General features: G+C 42.0%; 1 protein-coding gene across 4 annotated transcripts in view; it reads right to left on the reverse strand.

Moving 5' to 3' along the window:
- Window positions 1–18,778, reverse strand: part of gab2 (GRB2-associated binding protein 2) — a 43,853-nt gene that overhangs the window by 3,235 nt on the left and 21,840 nt on the right. For all 4 annotated transcript variants that reach the window (XM_034113089.1, XM_034113090.1, XM_034113088.1 and 1 more), the window contains 7 exons: window positions 5,631–5,859; window positions 2,617–3,209; window positions 1,348–1,445; window positions 929–1,208; window positions 701–791; window positions 390–492; window positions 151–273 (listed from right to left, as the gene is read on the reverse strand). In XM_034113089.1, the coding sequence (XP_033968980.1) occupies window positions 151–273; window positions 390–492; window positions 701–791; window positions 929–1,208; window positions 1,348–1,445; window positions 2,617–3,209; window positions 5,631–5,859 (1,517 nt within the window). The remainder of the gene's footprint in view (window positions 1–150; window positions 274–389; window positions 493–700; window positions 792–928; window positions 1,209–1,347; window positions 1,446–2,616; window positions 3,210–5,630; window positions 5,860–18,778) is intronic.

Genomic DNA, 18,778 nt, shown 5'->3' on the forward strand with positions numbered 1-18,778 from the left:
GTACGAAAGGTGGTCATTGAATGTTTTTTGTGTCAATCAATGAACACATCTTGAACTTCTCTTTCGCAGACTATGTCAAGAGTGTTGAAAATATGAATAGACCAATGCCCGTTAGCTATCGAAAGAAACTCTACAACATCATTTGTTTACTTTTCTGTGTGGGCTGGGTGATCCAGGCTGGAAGTCCAACGCTAAGTAGTCCACGTTGCCACACTTCCTAAGGGCCGGGCTGCTGGTGCCGCTCACGGCAGGGGAGGTAGACGCTGGGTTCTGCTAATGGGGACAAGAGGGAGACAAGAGGGAGGTTTCACTCACACAGGTCAAGTAGATAATTACAACAAGGAACAAAATGTGCTCTCCTGATCTCCCCTCCAGCTTTTGAGACTCACCATAGCCACATAATTCTCCTCACTGTCTGCAGAGTCAGTGCTGGTGATGCTTTGTGTAGAGATAGGTCGACAATGCTGGGAGGACATAGAGTTCATTGCAGGCCTAAAGCAAAGCAGACAGGACTGTGAGTGCTTCTACCTTCTGACCTCAGGCAGAAACCAAATACAGCAGCAATCTGTACCATCAAACCGTGTGTGTGTGTGTGTGTGCGTGCGTGTGCGTGTGTGTGTGTGTGTGTGCATGTGTGTGTGTGTGTGTGTGTGTGTGTGGCCTTGTGTAACCGAGCTTGAATGACTGATATGGGACTCACATGGGCCGTGTCCAGGACATGGTGACTGGGCTCTTAAATGGCAGCTCATCAATGATCCCATTGTTCTTCAAATCAAGAGGTGTTGGCTTCGCTGTGGAAAACAAGAGCAGACACTGTCAACATCAACTTGTGTCTTTTTAAAAACAATTAACAACAACACATTTTGAGCTGATTCAAAGCCAAAAATGCCTATAATTCTTGATGAGAACCTTGCTTTCAAAAACTCACATTTCCTGTTAGGTTTGAGGTTGCGGTTGACGGGTGGTGGTGTGACATCACTGAGGCGACTGGGCCGGTGACACAGGGAGGCGCTGCTCCCCTTACGGGCAGGTAACGTTGCAGAGAATCCTGGGAAATCAAAGTGATGTGGCCCCGGGCTCATTGGGATGTAGTTATTCTTAGGACTGTCAGCCTGGGCAGCGCTGAGTGGCGAGGAGCCGGGGTTCATGGGCACATAGTTGTCATCCGAGTTGCCGCTGTCTGAGCGAGTCAGAGGCGCTTTGGTTCTCTGATGTCGGAAGAAACAGAGGGCACATGACTCTTTTAAACTCGTCGTTCTCAAAATTGGAATAAATAAAGTGGAAGTGTTTTTGCTCTCTCTTCAGTTGTTTTCACACTAGCAGCATCTGTCTGAGAGAGTGACTCACCAGGTAGGAGCTGAACCCATCATTGACAGACTCCACAGACTGGCCTGAGTTGTTGAAATGAATGGGACGGTGATGGCTGTTAGTTTCAAACGAGGAGCCTGTGGAGAGAGAAATCAATATTTACCACTGCAAAAACTCTAAAAGCTTCTCAAGTGAAATATTATGATGTAAAAACAGCTGATTTCGATACAAAAAAAGTGACATTTCAAGGAGATAACCTGTGTTTCTAGTGAAACAAACAGAACAAAAGTGACATTTCATTAGATGCTTCACTGGGTTATAATTAGATTTTGCAGCACAGGTGTGTGAACAGCCTGTAGCCTCACTAACAAGGGGCGCAGGTCATTTCTTGTCTCTGGCTATACACGGCCTGAGTGGAGCAGGGAACACAGCATAATAAGAGGCACTGCAATGTGTTTGCGACTGTTTTTTTTTTTCATGGCTTATCAGCCTGGAACGAGGCATTCTGGAGCGAGCTGTATGGCTTGAATTTCATTAGCGTCTCAACAGAGCAGTGTGTGCTAGACTGGCCCGTTTGTTTCTGCTCAGCTGCTCGCGTTAAATCAGTAAAATGAGAGATAGAGAAAGAGGGAAAGAGTGAGAGAACGAGGGGGAGGAAGAGGAAGCACACAGTCACTGCCATACCACAAGGGAACAGACTGATCAAGTCTGACTTGCATTTGAAAAACAGGAAACAGGTGAAATGTGAGATTTCTAAAGATCCTTATGAGTCAACTGAGATGGTGTTTAAAGGGGACACATAATGAAAAACTCTCTTTTTGAGAGGTTGTGATTTGCATTTGCCTACCAACTCACACAGTGTAAAATATGACAACCTAGTCAGTTTTTTGTGGGCTGCCTTGAACATAGGATTCAACAAGCCATTCAGATTTGGCTGACCTTCCTATTTAACATGCAGATTCATAAAAAAAAACTTCCCCACATCTGATTATTTCACCTTCTAGCTTCAGAATACCCTTTGCAAAGGTGGGTCATTGCTTTTCTTGCAAGCAAACATGGAAAGTGGGTTAAAGAATCAGGCACTACAAAGTAGCGGGTAAATCGAGAGAGGGTAAAGAAAGGAATGCTCAGACAAACAGTATGAGAAAAATAATGTTTTGTAAAATCAAACCATGTCAACATATCATTGTAGAAAAACAAAACACAAGTATGATCTGAAAATTAGCATTATATATCCCCTTTTTAAAAAGTAGCATTCAGGAAGAACACATTAGGGAAGCAATAAATCACACATTGCATTGAATGTACCTCGGTGCAGCCTGATGTTCTCGACAGCAGGAAGAGTATTCCTGCGAGGGATAACCGACACTGCAGTCGTCACATCTCCGTTCTGGCTCCCTACTGAGTGGGGGCTCCCAAACGGCCCCTCTGACCCCTGGCTAGGTTTAGGGGGCCTGGGAGGAGGAGCGCAGGAGGACTCCGAGCTGGAGGGTGTCAAGGCATTGTGATTCTTATCAAACGTCCGAGGGATCTGGTAAAAGGAGCCAGGTGTTGTAGGGAGGTCATAATTGTCATGTGCACGTTCGTTGCTGTGCATGGTGGCAAGTGCATTGCAGGGCGTTTTGAAGGTATAAAGCTCCTCGTTCTCCAGGTCCGGCTCACCCAGTCCGCTGTGAGCCGGTGCCTCGGAGCTGAAACCTCGAGGAAGCACGTAACATGCCTCCTCAGAGTCCTCATGTCCCGGTAACTGGTGTTTGCCTGGCTTTGGCAGGCTGTAGAAGCCGTGCAGCTGAGCACCCATGCCGTTCAGGCAGTGGGAGAAGCCATGGGAGAGTTTCTGCACCGCAGTGTCACTCCCCATAAACAGATTACTTCTTGTGGCCTGGGAGAAACTGGCACTCCTGCAACATAGACAAAGACATGCACACAAATAAACAAATGCACAAATTCATTTTTTATTGTCCCCACTTTCCAAAGTACCTAAATACTTTCTTGAAGCAGACATCTGGCTCAAATTCCAATCCTAAACAATGGCAAATGTCTAAGAAATGTCTCTTTTACAGTAGTATTTAAAGTCCAACGCTATTACCCCTAAAGCCACTAGATGGCAGTGTAGCACTCTTGGTCTTAGCACAGTTTCAAAAAAACAACACACCTTGCTGTCAGTGTCTGAGCCCCTTCATACAGCTTTACTGTAGCAGACACATTCAATTTTAGTATTCTTAACGTTTCCTTGAGAAGCTGATTTGTTCTCATGTTTTCTGTATGTTGGCAGGGCGAGGGCATCCATGTTAAGCAGGAAAATGCCATGACTCTTTCTCACAGTGTCTTACCCAAGGGACATGCCTCATTTATTCTGGCTCCTTAGTAGAACTTGACCTTGAGTGCCAACTAGAGCAAACCTACAGCTTAGACATTTCTAGCCAGTTAGGTGAGCAATGGTCCGACTTAGTTGGCCAATGCAAAGATAAGATATCCTCAATGAGTCGTTTCTTTATGTCTGAATTCATCTCTCTTGAGAAGTTATGCATATGTGTTAGCTACACTGCAGGTTTTTAATGCTAACGTTCAATCTTGCTTATAAATGTAACCATTTTAAATGAATAATGCATCAAAGTAATATAATTAATATTGACATATCATTTTGCTCTCCCTGTCTCTAAGACTGCGTTTCATCAATTCTTCGGCTTTCTTGTCAGGAGTTCAAATCATTAATCAATAATACTGCTCATCACTCCTGCCTGACATCATGGGGCTTTTTACGTGATTAATTCATACACTGGTCATCAGAGCAGCAGAGCTTCATTCTGACGTAAATCATACCCAGCCACCAGATGCCTGCCGTAATTAGCAGACTCACAGAGCAGAAGCTGGGGAGGGAGTGACAGATATATCTGCATAAAGCTGATGAGATGGATTGTGAGGTTTGATTTCCTGGTTTTCACAGAGGTCCAACACAGCAGATTTATGTCCAAATCGTGTGGCTGAGAGGGCAGTTCTCCCCTGTGTGAGTCTAAACCTATAGGAGTGATGAATTGCAGCTTCGGCCTCATTGATCATCTACTGTGCCGGGCTATCTGGTGAATGGCATCATTATTGAAGCTGCCTTTTGATTCGTGGAAGCGGGCATGATGGCAGCAGGAGGTGAGGTGAATGTTAATGGGAAACTCAGGAGTGCATTTAATATAACACCATTTTTTGTTCTCCTGCTCAGCATGTAGCTGATATATATATATATATATATATATATACAGTACTTCCAACATCTGACATCTGACATGTGTTTCTATGTTATTGTTTTAATGTGATTAATATACTGAAAATTGTATAAACTCTGTTAAATATTTATTTACAGGAGTTTTGCAATGCAATACCGTCAATGTTCTTCTTTCTCATACAGTCATACATCCCTAAATATTATTATAAGTCTTTGGGTCATATTACCATTATCATAAGTTAGAAAAAATGAATTACGAGTGATGAATATTACATTTTACATAAAATATTAATTTAAATAAAAAAGCACTGAAATCTAATTTGAATAGATGTGTCCTATGTGTCTAGTGTAGTGACACTTTAGGTGTTAAATATAAGCCACTATATGGAAGTTATTGATATCATGAAATCTAAAAGAATTATAGAACATAAAACAATAAAATAAAATAAAATGTAGAAAATATTAAAGCACTAAAACAAAAGTGTGTCCTATGTATAATCTGTAGTGATGCATTTTGTACTTTATACATATTTTATATTTTCCTTGAAGGAAAATAACATAACATACAATTAAAATCCATGTTACCTATCTTCAACTATCTACAGTATGTCATCATTTTAAATCAAATGTAATGCAAGAAAATAACACAAACCTTATTTGTTTAAAAATGTTTTCAGACTCATCTGCCACACTAATACCTTTAAGATTACCAATGTTTCATTTCAGAGGGCATTTATCACACACACACACACACACACACACACACACACACACACACACACACACACACACACACACACACACACACACACACACACACACACACACACACACACACACACACACACACACACACACACACACACACACACACACACACACACACACACACACACACACACACACACACACACACACACACACACACACACACACACACACACACACACACACACACACACACACACACACACACACACACACACACAGTAGTTTTATCCCTTAGAGGCTTCTAAGCTGAGGAAACGTCCTAAACCTGTACGTTGACCTGCATCAATGGATAACAGGAAACTGACACAGGACGCCTGAGGGTCGTGACCTTTACCGTGCACTCTCTGTCTTCCTGCTCATGCACTGGTGGAGGAGGAGGTAGTCCTGGGGAGCACTGTTGGACAGGGAGCCGTGGTGTGAGTGGCGCACAGGCACATCAAAGGTGAAGAGCACTGGCTGGCTGGAGTGGATGGGGGCCGACGGCTTGCGATCTCCGGTCAGGGGAGCCATTGAGCCGCTGACATCTGCTCCCACAGAACGGGGCATATGGTGCAACCTGCCATCTGCAGACAGGGGAAAGGCGACTTATTGATTGTTTAACCCATAACATGTTTTCTTTTCAGGCTTATATAAGAAGTTTAAAGCACTTTTATGCAGATTAAGTAAACAAGTAAACATCCCTAAACCATTTTTCTTCTGAAGTCACAATACTTGAGTCCAAGGGTAGTGTGTAATTCATTTGATGGGTTTAAGCCTTTACATGACCTTGCTTTGTCTTGTACTCAGTAGCTTTCAGTATGCACTGATCAATAGAGAAGAGGGATCTGTCTCAAGGGAGCAGAGAAAACAGAATCCTTCTGCTCTTTTGGGCTGCAGGGTGCGAGTGATTCACCAGCACATGATCCAAGCTATCCTTTTCGACCAGTGCCAGTGTGCTTTCTTTGATTTTATTGAGTTGCATCATTCTGCACAGCGGGACTGTGTGAACAACATGGTCATACAGTCTTTTTGTTTATGTGTGACATCCCTGATATCTGCATTGAAAGGCTACAAAGAAAAGACAAATCTGAGAAGGAGATGCTGCAAATAGACTAGGCAGGGAGCCAAAATGAGGAGGCGCACACTGGGCTGTAGGAGTGGAGAGTGGGCGGCCCACTGATCCATCGACCCATGGTGCTGTGTGCAACACTAGCTGATGGCAGAGAGGGGAAAAACTCCACCAATCGGGTTCTCTCTCTCTTTCACTGTACACAAGGTTTTGTATGATCATATTTATACAAGAGCAACGAGATTCATCTATTTAAAATTGTGTTGGTTATTCAAAATATTGATAATATATTGCTAATCTTTTGATTTGTTTGTTTTATGAAAAATAAAAATGGCCAATACAACATTCAAAGGACTTTGGTAATGTTTAGAATTGTATTTTTGGTCCAAGAAGAAGTCTCCAACCCAAGGTATTCAGTTTATTAAATTCTTCTTCATGATGGGAGCTTGAATCAGTATTAGGTATTTTTTGTTAAATGAATGACTATCAATTACTTAGATTAATCAAATCTAAATAGGTGATATTCTTTAATCACCTAATCTGTCAATCAGCTAGAGCTGCAACAATAAGTCAACTAATCAACAATAATTGATTAACAGAAACAAACTGCCAACTTTGATAATCGATTAATTGTTTAAAAAAAGAATTCAGTCAAAAATGCAGACATGGAGATTTCTTGATTTGATCTGTTTTTTCACTTTTAGAGTAATGTTTCGGTTTCACAATGACATAACAAGGCATTTAAAGACAACACCTTTGACCAGGCAGCCTATTACAGACATTTTGTTTGTATTAATATAAAAAAAAGTAAAAATATATATATACTATCTGTTATATAGATATAATTGATCAGATGCAATCATAAGCTTAAGGACATCAAGACAATTCAGAAAATTATTAATTGCTCTAATATAAATCATATCTGAAAAGTCACTTCCCACTTCATTCTAACAGACACACATGCTTTTTTCTTATCCTCCACCATTCTCCCCCTCTTCTATCAGACCTTTACTGAGCATGTTATGGGTCAAACTGCCCTTTAAGAAGAGGGCAATGTCATGTGAGTCATAGTGTGAGCTGACCATACAGAGGGACCACAGCCACAGTGAAAAACAGAAAACACACAAGTGTGGTGTGTGAGCATGCGTGTATGCATGTTGGGTGGTGGGAGGGCGGGGGTATTTTGAAGCCCAGTTAGCTGAATGAGGTCACATCCATGCCTTAGGGGGAAAAGGCCTCTGCTGTGGGGTCTCCAGGCCAGTGGACATCAGTGAGATGCCCGGGCCCACAGCCACACAGGCAGGGACTCCCCCTCATGATCCTCAATTACGCCATTGTTCTGAGCGATTCCACTCTCCCTAGGCTGGTTAGGCATCATCTCCCTTCTCCACAAAAAGCTTTGTAAAAGCTTCCATCTACTGTGGTGAGTACTAACATGGGTAGATATATTGATTTGTTGTAGAAAGACAGCTCCTCCCCCTCCTACTACAGTGGTGAGCTGCATGGAAAAACACATGCAATGACTCAAATACTGACGACACAACGCAACGTCAAAAGTGTGTGTGCACAAGAGCATGTTTTTGTGTGTGCCTTAAATGATTTTTTTTATTAACTGACTCGACTGTCAGAATCAGAAGGAGAAGAAGTACGACTTGTCCAGTCTGCTGATGGAACAGCAGACATGGCTCATCACTGACACTAATGGGTCTGATGATGTATGTTACCACTGGGAAGCAATTCCATCAAGTCGCTACACAACACAGAAATAGAGAAAACAGCAGAAAATATAAATGTTGAAAGTGTCCCCTAGATGCTTCTAGTAATATTCCCACAACTAATGTACTGTGCCCATCAATATAAAGATGGCGAGAAGCTTATTAACCAAAGTGAAAAGAAACATATCATACTACATCTTACAAAGAAAATCATAAAACTGGGAGGGACTGGCACCAGTAAAATAGAGGCTTGTTATAGCTTTTTAAGTTAAGAGCCTAATGTCATTAGCAGAGACGGTTTTCTTGACGACTCAGCTGAAACCGCAACATCAAACAGGCCAGTTAAAAGAGACAAAAGAGTTCATCCCATGACATTCCTTAGCGTGAAACAAACATCAGACCATCAACAGCAATGCATTAAAAGATCCTTTGGGTTGGTGAACGACATATGGCTATTCTGGGTCAAAGAGCTCCTAAGTTCACGAGCAATTTTCCAATTATTCTCTATAATACATCACCTACTGTCTCATCTGCTCCGTGGCTATAATCTAATAGAAGCCGGCTGCTGGTCTCAGGAGGCCAAAATTAGAACCGAGCTGGATCACTAAGGACAAGAGTGTCTTTGTAGGGTGCTCATTTCCTCTCAGTCCAGCTAGATTTAGACGAGGACATCTGATAATCTAATCTCAAATGAGAAAAATCTAAAATAGAAAATACCACTGTAACCCATTGAATTGAAAGGGGTTCTAATGGAAACATGAACAAAAAGGAAATATTTAAATGTTGTCAACATGGTATGCTTTTCATCAGGATTACAATAATCTCTTTAATATTCCAAACAACATAATTATCTAAAGTACACCTTGTCCACCTGCTTTCAATTTCACTGCAAGAAAAATGCAATTTACTTAATGGTTTCATATGAGTTTGCACTTAAAAATATGGCCTCAGGGCCATGCAGTTACAAGGAGTGTTGCAAATTAACCTAAGATATGGCTCTGCATGGTGGCCTGCTGGTGGAGGAGGGGGGGGGCATCTTGTGACACAAGGGTCAGACAAAGGTTTGATCCCCCATGGGTCCTGTAAAAATGCCCTTGAAAAGGCCTCTACCTGTTGACGTCGGTTTAAATCAATCTAAAAAAAGAGCATTGGCTTAATGACCTGAGTATAGTATGTGCAGAATACTTCAAAATTGAATTCCAAGTTCTAAATCAACATGATTTTTCTTTTTTTTCAACTCTATTCATGATGTTTAAACCCAGTATTTAGATACAGATTCAGTTACACTACAATATTGGTATTACGCTATTTTAGTTGAATTAGATTCAAATTTGAGGATTTAGTATGAGGTTTTAAATATTCTGTTTTATGTGATGACATAACATATGAGAACAGACAATCATAGCTTATTTCCAAAACCTCAAGCTTTGAATGTAAAAAAAGGCCCTAGTGTAGGATGCAGCCCTACCTCAGTGTGAAACTGATTCCTTTTCACTGGTGATTCCACGAATATAGATACATAATTTGTTGCCGTGCTCGGATCTTCCAGCTCAGTGACTCTTTAAAGCAACACTGTCGCAGGAGGCCACATAGTGGGTCCATTTGCATGTGGGGCTATGGGTGGGGGGGGGGAGCTTTCCATGAGACTGACATAACTGGATAAAGGACATGCTAGCTTCAGCAGAGATGGGTTAGTTGACACAGCGGAGAGTTGTTAGCACTGGGGGAGTGTGACGCTCAGCAGGGAGAGGGAAAATGGCGTCCTTGCTCTGCTAGTTAGTCTGAAGTGAACAAAGAGACATGGCTGTTTCATTCTACTTTGAAAACAACTCAGACGAGTATTAAGCAGAGCAGACACACAGGTCCCTGATTACATTACTCCTCTGTGCCTGCCCCGCACCACAGCATCATGTGAGCACCGCCCCCTCCACTACACTGCGACATCAATTCGCTCCAAAACACTGGACCGATCAATTCACCTAAAAGGCTCAGGCTTGTCTGGGGCTAAATACAGAGTTTGTCTAAAGTCTTAAACAGCAGCTGGTGGAGTTTGAGAGTTGGTTTTCATAGTTTCACTGGAAAAAATGCAATATTTACCGGGGAAGGACTGTGCCACTGAATGCCAGCAAACTAATCTGTAAGCGAAAGGGATAATGTGCTCTGACAATAGAGTGCATTACAATATGGGGACATGCTTGGTGTGGAAACACTGATGTCACTAGGAACGGAAACTGTTTTTATTGTGTATGCTCTCAATTACAAAACACTTTCCACTTGTAGTGTTGATGTTTTATACAATCACTGCAAACACCTTAAGTGCATTTTTTAAGGGTGAATACATTGGATTCTGGGATGAATCAAATCCCTTTGATTGTGTTTATACAGCTTGGTTGCCTGTTAACAATTCTAGAAAAGAGAATGTTGAATAAGAACCCAGGTTTTTTAATTTTTTAAATAGAACACAAATATATCATTTTATGGTGTCTGACAAAATAAATAATTAAATAAACTGAAAGATTACAGTGATATTTTCAACTCCATAGCATAATGCGTTGGCAGATTGGACTACAAAGTTGAACCACTGATACTGGTCGTGTCAAGCAGGTAACCCAACCTTTGAGATATGGTTAGGACTAGACATCAACCTTGAAAGGTTAAAGTGGACCTATCATGCTATATTTAAATGATATATTGTAGGGCCATACCTACATAAGGTATATTTATACGTTTCTGTTTTCAAAATACCAAACAGATCATGCATTTTAGCCATGCCTCATTTCGCTCTATGTGCTGTTTGCTGTCTACGGGGCTGATTCTGTGAGACCACGCCCCCCTGCAGGAGAGGGTAGCCGTGCTCTGATCAAGTCAAGAGGGGGAGAAAAAGAGATCTCCGTCCTCCGTGTTTTATTATATAGAGTCGTTATTAATTTGTTTTAAAGCTCAATAAATAACAAAGAAGACCTTTGACCGGCACTTTTCTAATTTTGTCCGGAAGATTTAAACTTTAACGGACATCTTGACCGGCGAAAGAAACTGAAACTCTGCCGCACGGTCCCCTCGTTCCTTGGAAGAGGCGGAGAGGTGGGTGTTTGTCATCTGCTGGTGGACTAACCGGAGAGAATTACAGTGCTTGCCTCGACGGGGAGGGATTGCATTGTAGCGGGAGCAAACGCTTGCCTCGGGGAAGGAGAAAAAAAGCCACAGCGGAGAATAAACAGAAGGGTAACCATGGTAACTATGGGCGGGAAGTCTTCTTCGCTGCTTTTGTGGCAGACTACAGCGCCACTTACAGGCCTGGCATATGTACTACAGCGTCTCCAGCGCTTTCGAGCGGCAATGGCCGGCCGTGGCCCTACCCCACATTCCCCTGATAGGTGGAGAGTTGGCCCAATAGCCGTAGCGCCACTTCTGTGACGTCAGTGAAGTGTTCAAATCTGGATCAGTTTTTATCAGATCCGTTGCAGCCCCTTTTTTAGAGATTTGGGTATGGAGGAAAATAGAGAGGGTTGTGTTTTCTGACACTTGGTGAGTTCCCTGGAACACCGGGGACACATATTCATGTATAAAAGACGTACAAAAGTGCATTTTGCATGATAGGTCCCAGGTTAAGGTTTGGCAATGGCCTCCAATGGTTAGGGTTTTGGGGAACGCGCGGCGCTCCATAGGCGCGCAGTGTGGTGCACAGGCTCTCGGGTATATATTTTTTGTTTAAAAACCTATTTAAAAACTCCTGTAGTAAAACCAATAAAAGTTTATAAAAGCCCTGTTTGGTCTGGTTTAAAACATTTTTAAGAAAATGCAATAAAAGGGATAAAAGAGAGCAGCGGCTGAAGCACAGAGCGTATGCGGCGGGGTTAAAACCTGTACTCCTGCCCCCCCGAGGGGGTCTCCCTCGGTGGGGTGTCCGAGGCTGCGTCCCACAACATCTGGCTAAAAGTACAGAGGTTGACTTTGTTTAAAATCGGCATGCAGGTAAAATTAGTGTTAAAAAATGATAAATAAATATATTAAAGTGCTTAAGTGAGTGCTGGTAATAAAAATCACATCAACCCAAATGTTAAAATATGTGAAATATAAAACAAATATGTAAAATGTAAAATATAATATATAAAATACACACGGGTTAGTAGGCACACAGGGAGGAAAAACATCTTAAAGTAAAGTCAACCAAGTGTCCCTGAAAGTGTTTAAAACCCAGGCCGAGGTCTAGAGAGGTGGTGCAGGCGAGACATAGGACACGCCTCGGATGATGTTTTAAAAATACTTTATTAAAGGGCTTATTTCAGGGTGTTTCCTTGTGGGAGGCTACAACATCCATTTTAAATAAAATGGAAAGTAATAACTAAAATATAAATAAAATAATAATATAAGCAATGTTTAAATAGGAAATGGGGGATTAATAATATATAAAAAAAGAATAAAATATATAATCTCCTCATTTGGAACCTAATGAAATAAGAAAACATGCAATAAACCGTGCAAACATAGAATAAACTGTGACATGTAAAATATAAATAATAATAGATAAAATGAAGAAAAATATATAAAATGGTAATAATAATAATAAACAAAAAAACCCATGCATTTAAAATTCATAAAAGAGTCCAGATGAGGAGGATTTATAAAATAAGGATAGGCCTGTAATATGTATAAAGAATAAATAATACACAGATAAATACCACGATATAAATAAATAATACATTGATAAATAAATAAATAAATAGTTAATTAAAAAAGCTACATTAGTTAAAAAGCAATCCCCTTAGGTAATATATATATATATATATAAAATATAAAATAGGGTGGAACTTCTGGTTTGCCATCACCGCAGAGAGGGGGTCTAAAAACATCCGGAGGGGAGAGGCACACGTTGGGAGGACAGGAGGGACCTGTTAAAGGTAGGGTAGGTAAGTTTGAGAAACCGGCTCGAGATACACTTTTTGTTATATTCCATGGAATGCTCTTAACATCCCGATAGCAATGAAAAAAAAATGTCATCTGTGGAAGCCGTATTACTGTAAAAAGCACGACCAATCATTTTAGCTGGCCCGGCTAAAATAACTGGATGGCCTACCTGCCTGTCAGCCTTCCATCTGTGCACAAACTTATCTCGTGCCCTCATTGGTCATGTGCGTTCGTGTGTGTTGGAGGAGGGGCTCTATAAGGAAGTGGCAGATTTTCTCCGGTTGTGTATTTTCAAATTCTAGCGATCTCGAGCCGGTTTCTCAAACTTACCCTCCCTTTAAGTTACAAGTCTTAAAAAAGGTAATCATAAGTAATCATTTTAAAATGTGTAAAAGAGAATTAAAAACCATCTGATAAAAAGGAGGCAGACCCATCACTGATGTTTTTCGTTGAGGCCTGTAGGGTCTATCGTTTTGAGGCGATGAATCCACCTCCTCTCCGCCGCCCGTCTCTGTGCCCTGGTCCAGCTCCCGATGCTCTCTAGGCCCAAAGACTGGAGGTTCTCTGGGCCGTGGAGTTTAAAATGAAGGTAGAGAACACTCGTACCGTCACCGCTGTTTATTCTATATAAATGTTGTTTTATCCTGAGGCTGATCTCATGCCGCTTCTCCCCCACATAGAGCTTGTGGCCTGCACCTGACGGCATAAACCGCGTTCTTGGTTGTAGGTTGCAGGGCCCGCCCGAGGTTAGCTCCGAGCTTGGAGAAGGGGTTACAAATGTGGGGGAGGCAGATGAAACCAACCTCAGACATTCGAGGCGCCTCCCTAGCCCGGACACTGTTATCCTTTAGTTTAGTGTGGACTAACAGGTCTTTCAGGTTCTTGTTCCTACGGTAGGCGGAGATCAGCCGACACCCCCTCAGTGTGTTGCAGTCCGCCCTCGCCCCCTCGAAGTTGGCTTTAAGGCCACTGAGGAGGCTGCCCAGGCTGCTGGAGTAAGTGGTAATCAGCGGGATGAGGGCAGGACCGGATGGCCGAGTGGAGGTGTCTTGATATCTCTCAGTAGAAGTCCAGCCGACCTCCGCCTTGACGGATCTCAGGAAGCGGCTCGAATAGCCCCGTGGCCCCTCCGCGAAGCTACAGATCCTGTGGAAGCGGATCAGCTGGGATTTGGATTTGCTGAAGCACCCCCCAGGATAGCCATAGCACCCCCTAAGCACCCCCAAGAAATGTATGTGTCTTCTTTTTTTGAAAAAATAATTTGAAAAATGATTGATTCGAAAATAATATGCTACAGTACAGTACAAGTAGCCTACTTCTGGGTCTCTGTTTCATTCAAGCTCTGCTCTGTGTGTGTGTGGCACGAGCCATTTGTATTCTCTCGAGCGAGAGAGAGAGAGCGTGCACCGGTGCCGGAGATCGTTGTGGTTAGCATCTGGTGCTAGCTAGCTATGCTAACGGATATAAGGAGATTTTTCAACAACAAGGTGGAGGGAGAACTCTCTTCTGTCAGACTGATAACCTCAGCTCAGGTGAAGTAAAGGACTCTCTCAGTGTTTAGATAGTTAACTGTAGTCTAAGTTATCTCAGTGGGTCTCAAACGGTTTGGTCACGATTAATGTAAATTATTAAAGTAAACTATTTCCGAGGCACAACTTTATATGATCATTATAGGTATAAAAAAATAAGAGCATAAATGAAAAACAGGTATGAAATACTATGACAGTAAAACAAGAATACAGTTTAAAAGGGGAGTGATTTGTAAAATATCCATAAAGAAAAAGTAAATCTGTTTACAGTTCTGTTTCATATGGGTGTTGAGAGATGTATCCATAGATCTCTTCATTTTGCTCTCAAAGTGCACCAGATTGATCAATTTAATTTCAATATTTAAAAAAAAGTCTTCCCGGGGGAGCATGCCCCCGGACCACCCTAGAGGATGTTAGGTCCACTCCCCACTTAAAAATAGTACTTTACCTCTGCTTAAACCTATATGCCGTGAGCTGATTATCGAGCCTTCATTGTAAGAGTCGCGGGTACACTGTGTGTGTGCGTATTCCACTGTAGCGCCCGGGACATTAATGGGAAACCCTAAATGTTTGAGCACCCTCTATGAAACGTCAAGCTACCCCACAGCACCCCCAAAAGAAAAATATCTGGCACCGCCACTGGTGGTAGCTGGTCCTATGGAGGAGTGCATGTTGGTCCGTGTCTTTAAAAAACACTTTAGTGGACAGTGTTTTGGTCAGGTCGCTGGATTCACGGAAGAAGACGCAGGTGTCCAGAAACTCTACTGTGAGGGGTTGAAGAGTATGTTTGTGTATTATTTTAGGGTGATGAGAGTTGAGTGTGTCCATAGGCCGAAGATGTCATCCAGGTACCGGACATAAAGGAGGGGTTTGAGGGTGAGTTTGATGAAGGCCGTTTCCTCCCAATAGGCCAGGTATATATCTGCATATGCCGGAGCATACTTGCGGCCCATAGCACAGCCGCACAGCTGGAGGTACTGGTTACTATTAAAAACAAAATAATTCCGGGTGAGGGTGAGGTGGAGTAACTGGAGGATGTGACTGTCGGGTCTGGCTGGGTTTGGGCATTTGTTAAAGGTGTGTTGAAGGGCAGAGAGGCCAAGTGGAGTTTCAATGTTGGTGTATAAAGAGTCTATATCTAAAGAAAAAAGAAGGGTGTGACTGGGAATGGGGAGGTTTTTTATTTTATTAACAAAATGATACGTGTCCTGGATGTAGCTGGGGTGGAGTTTGGAGAGGGGATTTATGAAATGATCTATATATTCTGTAATGTTGTAGGTTTCAGACCCGTAGTCACTGACGATGGGGCGGCCGACCGGAACCACAGAGGCATTGGCTTAGAATGGTTAAGGTAAGGTATTGACCTGTAAAAGGTTAAGGTAAGACATTAACCTCTCACAGTTAAGGTTAGGGGTTGGCCTTGAAAGGTTAAGGTTAGAGTATGTCATCAAGAAGAAAGCCTTACAAGAGTTTTTGTGCAGTTTGCTAATATGTGGTTACATTCTACACAGACTTACATTTTTTTCGAAATGTCCCCATGAGGGTAAAGGAAGCAGCTCATTCATCGATGAGAATGAAGCAGAATATCCTCTACTTAGCAAATTCTTTAGAAATGCAGCTGTAAGATGTAAACAGCTGCATGCCAACATAAACTTCTTCACCACTAATAAGTTACATTAAATATCTGCACACTCCTGTACACAGGGGGCAGCTCTGTAATTACACCTTTATCTGTGATTACACTACCAGCCTCCTCATTACGGTGAATGTTTTATAGTGTGAAAGGAGACGGATGCCTATCTGCATAACAAAGAGCCGATTATACTCCAAATTGCTGGTTACAAGTCGAAAAGATGAAGGAAGGTATATAAACATCTTTATAAAACGGACAAGCCAAATCAAGCAATCTGATTGGTTCTTAGCCGTGATATACTGAGCGTATACCACGGGTAGAATTGTAAGTTACTTTTCACAACAACTCAGTATCCCTCCGCGCCTGAGAAAAACAGTATACAGTTGGGCTGAAAAGCAAACTGCCTGCAGTTTGCTTTTCAAACTGGAACAAGAAAGCAGCGGAGAAGTAACGGGGCAGAAACCCTCCTTTTTACGCAACGGTCCAGACATAGACATCAAACGGCAAAAACATATTCAGTGTGCAGCTCCTTTGGCATTAGGGCAGGGATATTTAGATACTTTCCAAGGTTTGACATAATGAATTGTGCTACTTTTAAAGCAAGCAACGATGTTTTCAAATCTGTAATCAAAAAGGTCCGCAAAAACGCTATCGACCAATCAGATTGCTTGATTTGACTTGTCCGTTTTATAAATATATTTACATTTCTTCCGTTACGAAACAAACTTACAGAGCATAAGATGGAAACATTTAAGATTAACTTCGACCTCCGGGGGGGTCTTACTATGGAGGAGTGGATTGAGCAGTGCCTATATCTCCAGAACAAAAAGCACCTAAACGACGACATGCAGAGCTACGTGAAGAGCAGGTAGACCAACTGGAAAGGTACCACCATTCAAAAGCTTTCTGATGCGGGTCTTGAAACAAAGCAGAGAAATGATGACCGTTAGTGGCCACAGGTGCGAAAGCTCTCTCCAGAGCTACTGGAAGCCGAATCTCGGGGACCGGAGAAAGTGGAGCAATATTCTCGTCACGCCAAGCAACAGCCTAGAACAACCTCAACCTATACAAGTAACCACGTAAGCCATGCTACTGATGCTGGACAGTTTTTCAGTGGGTGCACAATAAACGGCAACATACACATTAATGTAAATAAATAGCCAAATAATGGATCAACGCTCTCTGTCTAATATGTTCGCTAGCTGTTGTTAGTGTTGTTGCATAGCAACCACCTCGCACTATGTTTTGTGCAGAAGGCAACGGACGGACTATTTTATTTTGAACATCATTATTTAATAACAACAACTATTTAAATTAGAGTGTGTATTTTTCATTCATATTGCCACACTTGGTAACCGTTTTATAAAAGCAATAGCTCACTTCAGGCCGTGATATATGGCCATTATATCACAGTTAAGGGGGTTGTCGACCCTCCGCTTCGCGTCGGGCCGAACCACGCCCCTTAACTGTGATATAATGGCCATATACCACGGCCTGTCGTGAGCTATTGCTTAAACCTACATCAGCTGAGTTGCAAACAAACAGTTGGCCAAAGAAAACTATCCCATTCCAAAATAGTCTCTTTTTCATATGACTATAGCAGCCTGTCCTCCTCCAAAAAACGACCAAATAGGTTGATTGTTCAGCAGCTTATTACAACCTATAGTCACGTTTTAAAGTTTAGCACCTCTAGTGGTCGTGTAAGAAACAACAATTTGCGGCATATGGGCATATGCTCCCGTTGATTGCAAACGCTCCGGAGGGTCGTATATTCACAAATAACCCTCTCTGGAAAATCCTAAATTGTAGAATAGTTTGGCCATTAAAATGCTTTTTGATTTGATTTCTAGCGAGAAGTGTATATTGTACTTTTAGAATCCACGTCCAGTGGATGTGTAGATCTATGGTTTGATAGATATTACGAAGATGATTTGAGGTCTTGCCAGGAGAACGTGTATATACTACGTCTTTCCCCTATTCCTTTCTATTGACCGCAGCGTCCATGTAAAGTTGGCGTCAACCCTCACACAGTATTTCCGGTCTTGAAGTTTTCATAATAAAACCGGAAGTATTCCCCTCACTGTCGAATGATTTTACAGCGATATCTGCAATACTCATCCACTAAAAAACATCAGTTTATCCTTGTTAATTACACAACATTAATTGGTTTAAATGGTGTACAATGCTTTTGTGTTTTTAACCTTCGATTCGGAGAAACAAATAGTTTTTTCTGAGTTTAGGATGGCCGAAGACACTACACTACCCATAATCCTCAGCTATCGTTTGTGACTACAACATCCGCTTTGCTTGACAAACCCCGTGATTAGTCCTCAAGCTCTGTGATTGGATGTTGGAGTGGCAGTGCGCCAAGGTTACGCCGAGCGTCAAACAGCTCTTTGAAATGGAATGAAACCACGGCAGACTATCCAAAACTGGATTTGAACGGGTCCATCCCCCCCACCCCACTCCCCAGAACTACACATGCTGGATAATTGTGTTTCGCAACATGTTCTATGGCACGTTTCTACTGGGAATTGTAGTTCTTCTTGATATATTCTATTCTATATTTCTATAATTGACCTTCTACTTTCCCCCTATTTTGTATGTAGGCTACTCTTAATATTTTAATGAAATATAACATATTCAACAAAA

The sequence above is a fragment of the Trematomus bernacchii genome, unplaced genomic scaffold, assembly GCF_902827165.1.
Source record: "Trematomus bernacchii unplaced genomic scaffold, fTreBer1.1, whole genome shotgun sequence".
In the NCBI taxonomy this organism is placed as follows: domain Eukaryota; kingdom Metazoa; phylum Chordata; class Actinopteri; order Perciformes; family Nototheniidae; genus Trematomus; species Trematomus bernacchii.